Genomic DNA, 13,678 nt, shown 5'->3' on the forward strand with positions numbered 1-13,678 from the left:
ATTGTTGAAAATCAGAGAAGACTGTGAGTGTTTTGGCTGTTGTTTTTTGTCAGTCCCAAGAATCATCCCTAAGTGTAACTTTTGTTTATTTTAAAGTAATTTCTGTTGGTGTAATTTTGTTTATGTGGTACATTGTAGTGTCTGCATTTCACCAGAATCAGTGTCTGAATTCCTTTTTAATTTATCCACCTTATCCCTTCCCCTTCCTTTTGTTTCTCTGAATTACTTTTAAACAGATGCGCTCAGGTCAGCTTTCCCGCAAGCTGTGGGGATCAAGCAAACGGCTCAGCCAGATCTCATCAGGAGAGACTGAATATAACACTCAAGATTCCAAGTGATTGCTGCTTCTACCTTCTCTCATGGATTCCAGAAATGTTTAATCTTTTGGTCACTTTAAATGTATATCTCAGCTTTCAGGGGCTTGATTCTTAAGTCTGTTGAAGATGAACTTATGGTAGAGGTATAGTAATAATTATACATATTTATGCAAGTTTGCTTGCTTGCATCTTTTTCCTTAACTGTGTTGACTTGGTGAGAGCAGAATCCCTCTCTAAATAGCTGCTAAAACTGTCTTTCTGAAAAAAATGGAAGGAAAAAAAACCAAACCAGACCCAAAAACCCCCAAATCCCAGCTTGCTAATTGAATTTAAGTAGCATTTGATTTAAAGCTTTACAGGGCCAGATGCTCCTTGATCACGAAGAGGATACTTTGCTTTGTTTTGACAGCATTGGAATTCCCCAGTAGTAAATTAAAATACTGGCAGTTGCAATGGTCAGATTCAAATTTGGGATAGCTGACAGTTATGACCTTTTCAATATGTGTTTTAGCCTGACAAACAATTTGTTGCAATTTTTTCCTGTAAATGGCTGTTGCTGTCATCTTTTGTGTAGCTCCAGTTTTAGGTTGTTCTGCAAGGAACATCTGTGTTGCACTACTTGATTATCAGAAATTGTTTAAAGTACAGACATGAATAACTTCAAAGGAGTTGAAGGTGGTGAAGGAGCTGAAGGAGGTAGGAAATACTTGCTGCTGAAAATTATTTATGTTGTTAAGTAGTCTAAGACACCAAGAAATCCCCTAATATATTTAATCTCTCAAAGAAGAGGAAGAATCGGTATCTATATTGGTTAAAGATCAGTCTGCTTCATTGGTATGGCAACTCCAACAAACAAAAGATGCATTTCCAGTGCAAAAATAATTTAAACAGCACTGCGGCACAATTTAATTAAATAGCATCTGTTTGTTTCTTGGCTTGGTGTTCACCAAACCAGCTGTTAGCCATTTTTCTGTTGTTCTGTAAAAAACAAGCAGGGAAACAGATACTGTATCAGTTTTCAAGATGTGTTCAAGACCTAGGATAAGCAAATATCAGATCTTTACATGCACTGTATCCAGCAAAACAATTATGGAACATATGCTATATTTTGGAGAAGCCACTAGTGGATTTTTTTGGTTTAGTGATATGTGATGATAGAAGGGTGTGTTTTCTCCTGTCGCTCTGACATTTCTGTAATGTTAATGATTTAAATGATAAACCCCATTCTGTTAGAAAAGCCTGGTACTGAGGGAAGAATATTAATTTTTGGATAGATGGTGAAGGTACATGTGCATGTGTGTATATATGTGTGTATGTTTGTGTATATATATGTATATACATGTATGTATGTCTATTACAAGAAAATACCATGGGGTAAGAGGAGTACAGATATATGGCAGAGCTACAAGTGATTGCTAGCTAGTGTGTTCTCTTTTGGCTACCCCTTTCTTCCCTCTACCATGACTTTTTTTTAATTTTTATTTTTTTATGGAAATGAATGTGTGTCATCTCCTATAAATGTTATCAGATATTCCCTGTGGTTGGGGAGCTGTTGAACTACCTGAGGAACTCCATAATGTACAATCTCCTTTCATTAACTTTTAGCACAATATTTATTAACTTTGTAGAAATAGTAATACCAGTTTACCCCACAAAAGGATACTCTTTACAAGGTCTGTTAATATATTAAAACTGCTTCTCCACATCTATTTCTTTACTGGAAAAAAAAAAAAATCCCTCTTAATGACTGCTTAGTGTGGTGTGTAAAGAAAGTTGCATTGCTTTTTCTTCTGTAAATTAAATAATAAATTGACTAGCGAACAAGTGGGTCTATGCATAGCTGCAATATTCTAACTAATCACTGTGACAGCCTGGACCATCTGGAAAGCTAGGCAAAAAATAATAATTATTTCCCGGAGTCACTTGCCAAGAGAGCATTACATTTACAAAAGTGGTGTGGGTTTTTTTTAGGCTCTGTGTGTCTAAAAACCACATCCCATATTTTCAAACAAGCTATAAGGAAGTGAAAAACACTATTTTAATCAATTACCTATCCAGTAAGAATACAAAGGGTACTCTGAAAGTATTAAGTGTGTATATGAGAATGTGTAAAGTACATTTGTCCAATAGGATTTCAAGAAGAGAGGATTTCAAGGGAGCTCTTTTGAGAATAGTTTTGAAGAATTTCAGCTCAGAATGTGAGATTTTTCTGTTATGGGAAGCTGAAAAAACTAATTTGGGGCATTAAGTTGATTTTTATAAGTATGCATGTAAGTTCTGTTAAAATGCATATGTGAGGTTAAGTGTTTACTTGTAGAGGAACAGGGCAGGAAATTGTTTTGGGCTACCAGAATCAAGTGAAAAAAATGAGGAGATAGGTATTCTCTAGTGTTTGGTGAAAGCATAGAGAGAGGTTCGTGTAAGGGTTTGGAAATCACAGAATCTTATGGGTTGGAAGGGACCTCGAAAGATCATCTAGTCCAACCCCCCTGCCAGAGCAGGATCACCTAGAGCACATTACACAGGAATGTGTCCAGGCGGGTTTTGAATGTCTCCAGCAAAGGAGACTCCACAGCCTCTCTGGGCAGCCTGTTCCAGTGCTCTGTTACTTCACAGTACAGAAGTTTTTTCTGATGTTTATGTGGAACGTCCTGTGTTCCAGTTTGCACCCACTGCCCCTTGTCCTATCACTGGACATCACTGAAAAAAGCCTGGCTTTGTCCTACTGCGGGTAAGTTATGTTTGTATAACAGTTGAATTAATGGATTTAGTACTTCAGTATTAATACTGAATACACTGTGTCATTTAAGTAAAATATAATATAGTTGGAATAATTGAGGATGAAAGAGTTTATGGTGAAGAACTTTTAACATTTGAATAACATCATTTCAGTGCATCCTAAGCATTAGGTGATCTTCACAAATATCTGGAAAAGGTTTAAATGTGGACAGTTCTTGGGCTCTCAAACTTGAGGCTAGTTTGTGATCTGCACAAAGCAGCAGCAGCAGAATGAGGAGAGGGACGGGTGAGCTCTGAGCTACTTTATGCAGAATGGCAACATACACCATCACACACTTAGTGTTCTTGACAAAGGCCCTCTGGAAAGAGGTTTGAAGGTCTGCACTTTGTCTTTATCCAGTCTTTAAATTAAAGATATAGGTGGTGTGAGCATTAGCTGGTACGTTGTTTCTTTTGGTTTTAACTTATTTGTGTAAGTCTTTTAAAAAGTAGAAAATAATTTTTCTGATCAGCTGTTTAGGTTGGTTGAATTGCAGTCTGTTATGCAGTCCACTGTGACTTAGTGACCTGACTTTCATAATTCTTTGATCTCTTCAAGTCAGTAAAGCTTAGGATCACATTTTGTTTTTCATGTAGTACTGGTGAAATAAAGATTATTCTTTGTTTTTGAACTAAGATTTACTTAAGTGTAAAAAGCAAAGTTATGAGATAACACTACATTTGTCAAGGTCTTCTTCATAGTATCTTCTCACATTTAATTTTTGGAACAACCCTAATGTTATTTATTAAAGCTCAAGATATGCTTACCTTTGAAGCGGATTAAATAAGTAAGACTGTAAATATATATATATATATTAAAGAAACTGAAAACTGACTCTCTTTTCATACCTATATATAAATGAGATCAAGTAGTTAGTAGTACTGAGTAACTTCTCCCTAGGACAGTTTTGAACTTGTATACCAAAGGATGATATTTAGAAGACATCTCTCCTTTATTTCAAGTAAAACGTTTGTGAAATTTCTCTTTATCAATTCACTGTAATTCTTGATAGTGTTTTTAATTGTATTTTTATCTGTAGTGAAGGATCTCATCTAGTCTATGCAGTTTTTGTACTATATGAGCTGTCAGAAAGTGAAATGTTTGCTGTTCAACTTGGCATCTGACTCAGGCAAATTATTCTATATCAATATACTTGTTATCTTGCTTATAGGATGTCTAGAAACCAAGTCTCCTTACATCCATGTACATTACCACCAGCAGCACAAAATAATAATACCAGTTTTTAACTGCACTTCTCCTAATGGATAATACACATGGTGAAAATCAGGTTTTGGGAAGCCTGTTTGATTTAAAAAGAAAAAAAAACAAACAACAAAACCAAACCACAACAAACAATAACGCCCACCCATCCACATTACAACTGTTTTGCTAATCTGCAAAATCTGTTTACTGATGTAAACAAGCTGCTTTTTCCCCCTGGTATACCTTGGATTATTAATATTATCACAAAACAGGTTTATCAAAGTCTTTACAGGTTTTAAATGTTCTAGTTAGTTGGGATCCTCTTGAAAGTTGTATTTCTGCATCCTTTACATGAAGAGCAAAGAACTCAGTTTCTGCACTGTAAAAATTCTGTATGGGACTGGTAACAGTCCTACATTAGTCTGTTTAAAATAGCCCTGCAGGAATGATACATTTAGTTCTATCAGTAATGCACAAATGAATAGGTAGGTCTTTTAAGTCTTGCCTTAGTCAATGGGAGCTGTATACCTTGCTTCCCTCGACCGTGTCTCCCTCCTCCCTGTTTCCTCTGCAAATCTTTCTCAGTCTCAGTTAACAAAATAATTAGAAAATATACATACAGCAACCAAATGCTTCACAAAGCTTTTACTCTGTATGTGTATTTAGTTAACAATGTATATCTGTATGGATTATGATATGGTAGGGAGCTTTAGAGCTAGGGAGAATAGTAGAGGAGATGTCAGCCTTCTTCCACTCCTATCCTGAGAGTTTTGCAAATACTTGTTCTATGTTGTCACCTTTGGCACTCCTCTCTTCCACTGTTAAAGGCACCTTGTTGGCTAGGCTAGATCCTCAGGCTAAGTGCTGTGAATATTGATATATTTTTTTCCTTTCAAAGAAAAATTAAAAAAGCACATATAAATACATATATAATGTGAACTTAAGGCCTGATCTAATAAATACTATTAGATGAAAGCACTACATAGGTTATATTTACTTGACTGGAAATTCAAGCATGTGCTTCAGTGCTTTCTACAATGGGCTTTTAATGCTTTTTTGTTTAAAAGCTGTTGGTTTCAACTGTAAACACTTGTTAGTAGTCTCCTTCTGGGAAGAGTAGTAGTTCTTGTGCAGTCATGTGCATGTGGGTTCATTGTATACATCAGTGTTAGGCTGAACTGAAATATTTGGGAGATACTTTCCTTCCATCCCAAGGAGCCAAATTCTCCTTATTATTACTAACCACACTTCTTAGTACACAATTTAAAGGAAGAAAGGGTTTTCTGAAAAGCTGATGTAGGTAAAAACTAAGTTAAATGTCTCCTTATTCTCTATTAAAGTCATCAGGTGCCTGAATGCAGAAATGCTTCTGAGTGGCAGCATAGCAAGCTTTGCACAGTTTGAGTTGAGTGCTATTCATCTGACTGCAGTCTGGAATACCCCATATGTGAGGAAAAGGTACCCTTTGTTTAGTTTTAATTCACCTTTTTTCTGTGCATCTGTGGAAGAAAACTGTTGTGTTTTTCTTTTAGTTACCATTTACCCAAATGGCCCAGATAAAATAGGTGTTTCACTGCTTTTCCTCAGGAGATAATTCCTCCAGTTGTTTTCTTTTGGTTTTCATTTACTGGACTTGGGAAATTGGCAAGTATTTCCAGAGCTTAGTTCTGTGATTATACTCAGCACAGACACAATTTCTTAACACAACTTCTGTCCCAGAAGCATGATTTTCAGCATAGGTTATGATTTACAACTGCTAAGGTGTTTTGAGATTGAGCTGAACTGAGAGGCCACTTGTTTATTTAGCTTCCTATCTAGTCAGGATTTTCCTCTTGAGGGAGCCATATTTTTTGCCTTGAAGTAACTTTTAAAAATAAACTTTGCACCTGACAGTACTGCTTTAGTCATACATGGCTCTGAGCTGTTGCTTAAAGCCGTGAGGGGGGTGGAAAAAATAAAGGAAAAACTTGTAATGTGTGTTCTGATTCAACCCTTCACTATGCAGGAGCAGCTTATTATAAGATTAGATAAATGCTGCTTGTAAGACTTACCTCCTGTTGGCCAGTGTTTTGATGGAAGCTGTGAATTTGTTTTTGTGGGCTCAGTTGGCTTGATTAATTTTTATTAAAGCTAACGAAGGAGTGGAAACAAAGGCCTTACAGCAACAGTTAACCATATTTTCCCATAATTCTTAAAGATTGTGCAATTATCTGATTACAAATGGATTTTTAAATGCCAAAAAATGCCTTTTTGAAGAATTAATTTTAGGTCTGAGGAGTGTTGGAATATCTATTTTCAAAAATGAGCCTTCAGGCACTGTAATTAACTTGCTCTCATTCTTCTGTGCAATATCTTTCCCTTCTGGGTGCTTTAAGAGTATACTGTATGTCTTATTTTGTTTTGATCAGTATGTTTTAAGACTGTGTATATTGGCTAATGATGGATTTTTTTCTGTACAGCATGGTTGAAGATGTTTTAAAATTTTGCACTTTTCTAGGATTTGCAAGTTTGTAACCTGACAATTTTTAACATGCACACTTTTGTACATAATTAGCATTGTATATATTTAACATGAGTCTAAAACAAATAAAAGTAATTGAATGCATAAGTTCTTCCTTTATTCATAGCACAAAAATTAAACTAATAGGGTGAGAGTACACTAAACTAACAATTCTTTCATTTAGCAGGTAAAGCCAGGCAGCAGGAACTGTTGACTTGGTATCTGGTCTTATTTGTGTTAAAGGAATTTTTTTTATTTTTTTTTTTGGTGGGGAAGGAATCAAAGTGGATACATGAATACACAGGCCCTTTCAGATGAAGAATACCTATGATTACTCAAGTACTGCAGTAAAAGTTGTCATTTTGCTGGGAAAGAGAGATTTCCAATACATGAATTTAGATGGGGAAAAGTGCGCTGTATGCAAGGCTACAGATTCTGGAGATTTCTGTCAATCAGGAGGAAACTGAAATCTGTTCCAGGCTCGTGTTCAGTTGGTTTCTTACCCCTGTAAACAAGACAACCATGCTGTGAGCTTCAACAGGAACTAGGACTACTGTGCTTCCATCTGTTACCAGGGATAGAACAAGGAAACCTTATTCATAACAAGATGAGTTTTGACTCCCTTTCTTGCCTGCATCATGGAACATAGGTATTAGATTTCTTAGTAATGTTCATATGACTAAAGACATGAGTGTCCATAGAGTTCAATGCATTAGGGCCTAACTGTGAACAGTAACTACAGTTTGGAAACACAAGCATCGAATGGATGTAATGCCATGGCACTTACTGGGTAAGTTAGGCATCCTCTGAGTGCTGTCATACTGCCTGCTCCTTTGGAGTGTAAAGCAATGCTCGTGTTTTACGTGAAGAGAAATGGAAGTAAGGAATTAAGTAACTTCTGAGGTTGGGGGACAGGCAGCGTGTGCCAGGAGTCTAATAGAAGTCTCTCTTTCTGTCTGAAGGAGGATATAAATTTAAATTCAAATGAAGCATTTACCTCAAAAACAGACGTGCTCCTGTCACTCCTTGCAAAGTGGCTTTGTCTCCTTCCACTAGCAGCATCGTACCTTCCCGCAAGCCCTAATGTAGGTGGAAACATTAAACATTATTTTCAAGCTATTTTAAAGGCTAGAATGCTTGTCCCAAGCAGGCCAGTCTTAGAGCAGCTCACCATGACTACAAGCAAGACTACCTTGCTCACCTATTTCTAACAAAGATGCCAAGACAAAATTAGGTGAGTTATCTTGTTTTAGAACCTGGTTCTCTTGTTTATTTTATTTTTCCTTTTAAAGAAGGAGAAACTGTTAAAGAGAAAAGGAAAATGATGTTTTTTCCACAATTACTTCTGCTACCACTGCTCTTGGATCAAGTTTGGATGAAGCAGGAGCCATCTTGGTTTGTTAGAGCACAAACTTTATATTCCAAGCTCAAGCACAGGGAAGGGAAACCCAGAGGTCCTACTTCCCCAGCCAGACATACTGTAATTACAAACATGCTACTGAATAAGATAATTCAGAAACTACAGAGATTAAAATTTTAGGACGTTAGGAATAACTACAAAAACAGTTAAGGGAGGTATCTTGCCATCTGCATGCACACCACCCCAACATACAACGTATGACTGGTGGCCAGTGACTGGAAAGGTCAGAGCTGCCTAAAATACAGTTTTGGCAACAGAACTTGAAGCATCTAATAGGCAGAATGCATTTCGTTTGTTCTAACCCATGTTCTGCAAGTGAACAAAAATCAAGGTAGAAGCTTTTGGCGAGAATATAACTAGCCTTCTGTGCCACAGTTCTGTAAGGCTTGTCAGGTAGGGGAATCTGCACTGAAAGGTAGCAAGAATGCATTTAAAATGTTTACCATTCTACAACCAGGAGCCTCCTGACGGGCAACTGCTACTCACCAGAACTGGAGGAGTGTTTGGTTCTTCATGGTATTGATTAATTCTTTCCTCTCTTGTCTCCTGCAATAAGGAGTGAAGATTTAGCTGCCTAGATAGTAAGGCAGGACTTGGAGCTATCCAAGTAGCATGACACTGAGCAATTTCATAACATTAAACAAAGCAGGCAGTTCCCCTCAAGCAGAATGCTTTCATTAGACTAATGTATTGAAGGAAGTGGCAGGATTGACTTAAATAGATATGTATTTTACTCTTCATTGCTAGCAGAAATTTCTGTAGGTTGATCAAGCAGAACTCGCACAATCCCAATCCTGAAAAGCCTTAAAACTTCCACTCAATTAACTTCCACTCAATTTATCAAACTTTTTTTCTATATGCTCTATATGCTCACCCTCACAACAAGACCACTGAAGAAGGTGTTGGAAGCAAATGCCTGAGATGCCACCTTCATGAAAGAGTAATGAACCATGAATTTCTACTGATTAAGTATCTGCTTGTTTGTCCTCAAGTAGGAATTACACTGAAGAATTTCCTTCTGTGAACAGCTCTGCCATGCTTCTGGAGGGACTGAGCAACAGTAGTTAAAAGAAATCAAACCAGAAGGATTTGTTGGTACAGAAACATAGGAACACAGCAAGGACACAGAGCTTCCAGGCTTGGAGAAACAGCAAAAGTTATTTACAGGGAAATGACTGTCTTCTATCTAATGACTTCATCTAAATTTTAGAAGCACACCCTGACCGTCCATCTCTTCAGTATCCCCTAATTATGAATACTTCCTTTAACCATGAAGAAGTTTCAATTACAAGGATGAAAGTATTTGGGCTATTAAAAGATACACGACAGAAACTCTTCCCTGAGGAATTATCTCCTGACAGATTATTCAAGAACGAGCTCTTCCAAACATTGGAAATGTTGTTCTGGATGGTGAGGTTTTTTTCCTTCAGCTATACAAGTACATGTTCTTGCTTAGTAGTAGTGGATATTACAGGGTGTGCTCCCTGCGTGGACACTAGTGCCTAGCTGTTTTCTTACACTACAGGTTTGCATGCAATCTCAAGATCTCCCTGTTGTGATGGTTCTTTCAGATATTTAAGCCTCTTGAAATACGTTTAAATTAGATCTTCTCAAGCAGCAGGCAAGACAGACTACGGCACGACTTTCCAAAAACACAGTGCATTGCACCTTCATATTTCAAGTTTGTCTTGCTCTTCCCTGCCTTCCTTTGACTTCCGTGCCAGGTATGAAGCAACAATATTTCAGACATTGCAGAGCTTCTGTTTGTGAAAAACACTTTATTCCACTTCAGTAATATGTTGCCAGCTACTCTTCCCACTCAAAGAAAAGCTTTGGGAAGGAGTAAAATGTTACTGCCTCACTGGCATTTCCAGCTGCTGTAGGGAGCAGCTGTTAGACATTCTATAGCTTTGTAAGGCCTCACAAATGCACACTGTTGTTACACCTCTGCACCCCCGTTACTGTGCTAGCTCTGGCATGCTTTACTTACACCCATGTGAGTGCTTTTAACATCTGGGTCCTGGTAGTGGGGGTTAATATTAAAAGGAACTAAACCTAAGGCTTGCAGTGAAGGTGGATAAACAATTGGCATGTCATTGGTAGTATTGATGCTGATGGTAGCAACATTAGTTCCTGCGCTGGACCCCATGTAAGGAATCCCATCCTGAAAGACAAAAGCAATTATTAGTATGCAGTATCACAAACAGGAACTGTATTTTATAGCATCTATCAATCTCAGAGACTCAGCAATCAGATCAGACCTAGTCTTTCTAGTTCATCTCACTGCTAACTTTTCAGGTGAAAATCAGACCAAGAATTCTGTTTTTGACATGTCTGTTGGAGAATGAGCTGTTGAATGTCTTGTACTCACAGCTCTGTGACCCCATCACATGGGAGAACTTACAAGGTTGTCAGGGCATGTGTTGGACTTCACTATTAAAAGAGATTTGTCTAGGTTTCAGTTACAGAAAATAATCTGAACTAGCTTCTCAGGAGATCAGACCATCTGAAGCTGAGTACAATGTTGCTGCACTATCAGCTAACCAGTTCCATGACCAACCACTTCAGCACTAGTTTTAAGTATAAGTGCTATGTATGACACAGTATGTGGAAGTATTCCATGCAAACATGCAAGAATATGGATAATGCTGAACAATTTGTAAAAATAAGCTATCTTGAGAGGACTGGTGCTAATATGACCAAATACCTGTGTAAACTTCACTGGTACTTGAAAATTTTCTGGCTTTTCTGGCCAGGCATTGATTTTCTGTACTTTAAGACAGCCTAGCTAAGCCCTCTTCTCAGCAGTTGGCCTTTTCAAACATACTGTGCTTGCATAAATCTGCCTGAAGGCATTTGCAATTCCACATTGCTAGGGAAACACCTTGCTTCTTCTGTTGTTCTCCTTGGATGGCATATCTTTGTGCCTTACAAGATTCACCAGCCAGAATGGGGCTGCTGACTGGGAGGGCTCCATGGCACTCATATGTCTCAATTCCAGGTCAAAGAGGTATCCAAGGTAATCACACCATTTTCAGCATCAACAGGACACTGTCTAAAAGGCATGTATGGATCCAGCTCTTTTTGTTTTATTAGCAGACAACCTGTGATTTGGAACAGATCTGTATCTATTAACAAGACAAGAGGGAGACATCTCAAGCTGCAAAACAGAGCTTCTGGATGTTGATTAAATCCTGCACTGCTCTTCATTGGTATTTTAAGTTGAGGGACTTACTTCTGAGGTACTAAGTGACATTGTACATGTCAAGGTCTTGCAGTCCTATATCTGGGAAACTGCCCTGGAAAGACAGATTGTTTACCCTAGACTTTTCAGGCTTACATTACTAACGACACAGATTGGTCACAGATTTCAGTTCCCTGGGTTGCATGAGATGGCTCGATATTTGAAGGATATTAAAAATGAATAGTAGAATCAACTTGAGTTTGTCCAAACAAAAGCTTATGCTTGAGATCCTGCCATTCAGACTTGGCTGGAGTCCTGTAGTTTTTACCTCAAGAACTCTTTTCCTGATCTCCTGTATCAGACACTTGTCGTAGAGAGCTTTCAGGAGACGGAATGTGTTCCCACCTCCTGCAGAATGAGAGTCCAGCTTATTTACCATGCATTCACCACCAGTTTTAATTGAAGCCTTTACAAACTTGGCAGGCTGAATGATTTCTGTGTTGTATTCAGAGTAGTATCATGCTCTAAGCAGCAGTAAAACCAGAAGCTTTGAAAGAACAGTCATTGGGCAGACCATGGGCTCATGCCCCAAGTCCTTCTTGTAACACTGATACTAGCTGTTTGACAGCTTCTGATACCCAGAAGCATGGTATTAGCCCTATGCTCAGTTTGAGCACAATAGCCCTGAATCTTAGACTTGATAAAGTGTAATCACAGCTGTGATTATCATGTTTTTAACACTGAAGTACTGTTCAGATTAATAATTTGGACATTAAGTTCCATCAGTAAATCTCTACTACTTCCCTCCCCACCACTACATTTAGGGCCTTACTGTTCCAATTTAAAGTACTGTTTTCTGTAGTTTCTAATAATTGCTAGGCCAAACATTTTCATTGTTTTCTCTACAGTGCCAGCTCTCAGCAGGACTAATCCAATGCTTTATATAGACCCTCATCAGGGAGCAAAAAGCAAAACTTACCAATAAATATTGCTTCAGATTTCCTTACAGCTTCCACTGGATCACAAGATTCATGAATGCTGTCCAGCTCATAACCTTAAATGAAAAGGTAAGCTTTGCTACTTCAGTTTGGAGGAAGAATGTGATATGTTCATTTCCCTCCCCCCCTGCCCTTCCCTCTGAGACAAATGCCTCACTGGACAACCAGAGAGGGGACAAAAGCTGTGCATCTTCAGCTTGGTTGTGAGTCACAGCAGGATGTTGCCATCATTAGTCTAGCGCTACTAGTACAAATATCTGATCTGAGTATTTTTTGTAATGGTTAAAATTACTGGCTTTGACAGATCTGCCTTGCTGAAGTTCCCCGAGTACAGGAAGTGCCAGGAGAGGCAGAAGAACGAGACATTGGATAGCAGCAATTTTTCTGCAAAGACGAGGAAAAAAGTGTGCTTCCCAGGGAAGTGAGTACTGATTATTACTATGGTAACAGGTCCAAAGTTATCTTGAACAGTGATAGAAAACGGGTGGAGGTATTGCTGTAGGTTGCTCTGGAAAGATCTTTGCTCAAAGCAAAGTTTGGGTGCTGTTTGTCATGGAAATATCTGGCTGGTTGAAGCACATTCTAGGAATGGTCTTTGCTTAACACCAGTAGTTGCATGGCTTGAGCAGAGGTTTAAGATGTATAGGAAGAAAGGTTTCCCCATGTGATTGAGGAGGATAAAAGATGCCACTTAGTATTCAGGAATAAGAACTTCCTCCCTGAAGTGGTTATAAGTGTTGCAACAAGATTTCTTCTGGAGGCCTCTAAAGCATCTGCTCCTGGTAGAAGTTAGCAAACAGCTCCCTCCTGCTCTCACTCCCGCTGCTGACCGTGACTCCGCAGCGTGCAGCAGGGCTCCCGACGCTCTTTCCGCCGCTGCCTGCAGCATCACCCCGCCCGTCCCGCCGCTGCCCCGGCCGCCCCGCGGCGCGGCGGTCCTGCCCTTCCCGCGGCAGCTGCCCCAAGGACTCGGCCTCCGGGGCAGCCCAGCCTTACCCAAGCTTTCAAACTTCTCCCTGACGGTCCGGGCGTAGGCATCTCGGTCGTGCAGGGCGTAGGGAACGAACAGCACCCGCTTCACCTTCCTGGGAGAAGAGAGGGGAGAGCGCGCTGAGCGAGGCGGAGGCGGCCTGGGCAGGCTCCCGCAGCCCCTGGGCAGCGCTTACTCCCCGAGGAAGCTCTGGATGTGCTGCTGGCAGTGGCTCAGGTATCCCCCTCCGTGCAGGGTGGAGTTGGAAACCAGCAGCAGCCGCCGGGGGCTCCCCATGCCGCCGCGG

At 39.4% G+C, this 13,678-nt stretch overlaps 2 protein-coding genes across 3 annotated transcripts in view; one reads left to right on the forward strand and one right to left on the reverse strand.

The window, feature by feature from the left end:
* Window positions 1-6,907, forward strand: part of NBEAL1 (neurobeachin like 1) — an 86,459-nt gene extending 79,552 nt beyond the window's left edge. For both annotated transcript variants that reach the window (XM_051623043.1, XM_051623047.1), the window contains one exon: window positions 237-6,907. In XM_051623043.1, coding sequence (XP_051479003.1) covers window positions 237-338 — 102 coding nt within the window. In that variant the 3' untranslated portion in view covers window positions 339-6,907. The remainder of the gene's footprint in view (window positions 1-236) is intronic.
* Window positions 6,896-13,668, reverse strand: LOC127386273 (alpha-aspartyl dipeptidase-like). The gene is made up of 8 exons (XM_051623073.1): window positions 13,568-13,668; window positions 13,398-13,486; window positions 12,383-12,457; window positions 11,732-11,811; window positions 10,210-10,383; window positions 8,706-8,765; window positions 7,797-7,879; window positions 6,896-7,304 (listed from the first exon to the last, which is right to left on the reverse strand). The coding sequence occupies exons 1-8, from the start codon at window positions 13,666-13,668 to the stop codon at window positions 7,226-7,228; spliced, it is 741 nt and encodes a 246-aa protein (XP_051479033.1). The 3' UTR covers window positions 6,896-7,225.
* Between the last annotated feature and the right edge of the window lie 10 nt (window positions 13,669-13,678).

The sequence above is a fragment of the Apus apus genome, chromosome 6, assembly GCF_020740795.1.
Source record: "Apus apus isolate bApuApu2 chromosome 6, bApuApu2.pri.cur, whole genome shotgun sequence".
Lineage (NCBI taxonomy): Eukaryota > Metazoa > Chordata > Aves > Apodiformes > Apodidae > Apus > Apus apus.

What these genes read in the sequence shown, in the direction of transcription:
- LOC127386273 (XM_051623073.1), bottom strand. Translation starts at nt 13,668, where the DNA reads ATGGGGAGCCCCCGGCGGCTGCTGCTGGTTTCCAACTCCACCCTGCAC. An exon ending in ATCTGAAGCAATATTTATTG is followed by an intron (nt 11,812 to 12,382) that starts GTAAGTTTTGCT and finishes CTCATTCTGCAG; the next exon opens with GAGGTGGGAACACATTCCGT. An exon ending in CAAACACTCCTCCAGTTCTG is followed by an intron (nt 7,880 to 8,705) that starts GTGAGTAGCAGT and finishes CACCTACATTAG; the next exon opens with GGCTTGCGGGAAGGTACGAT.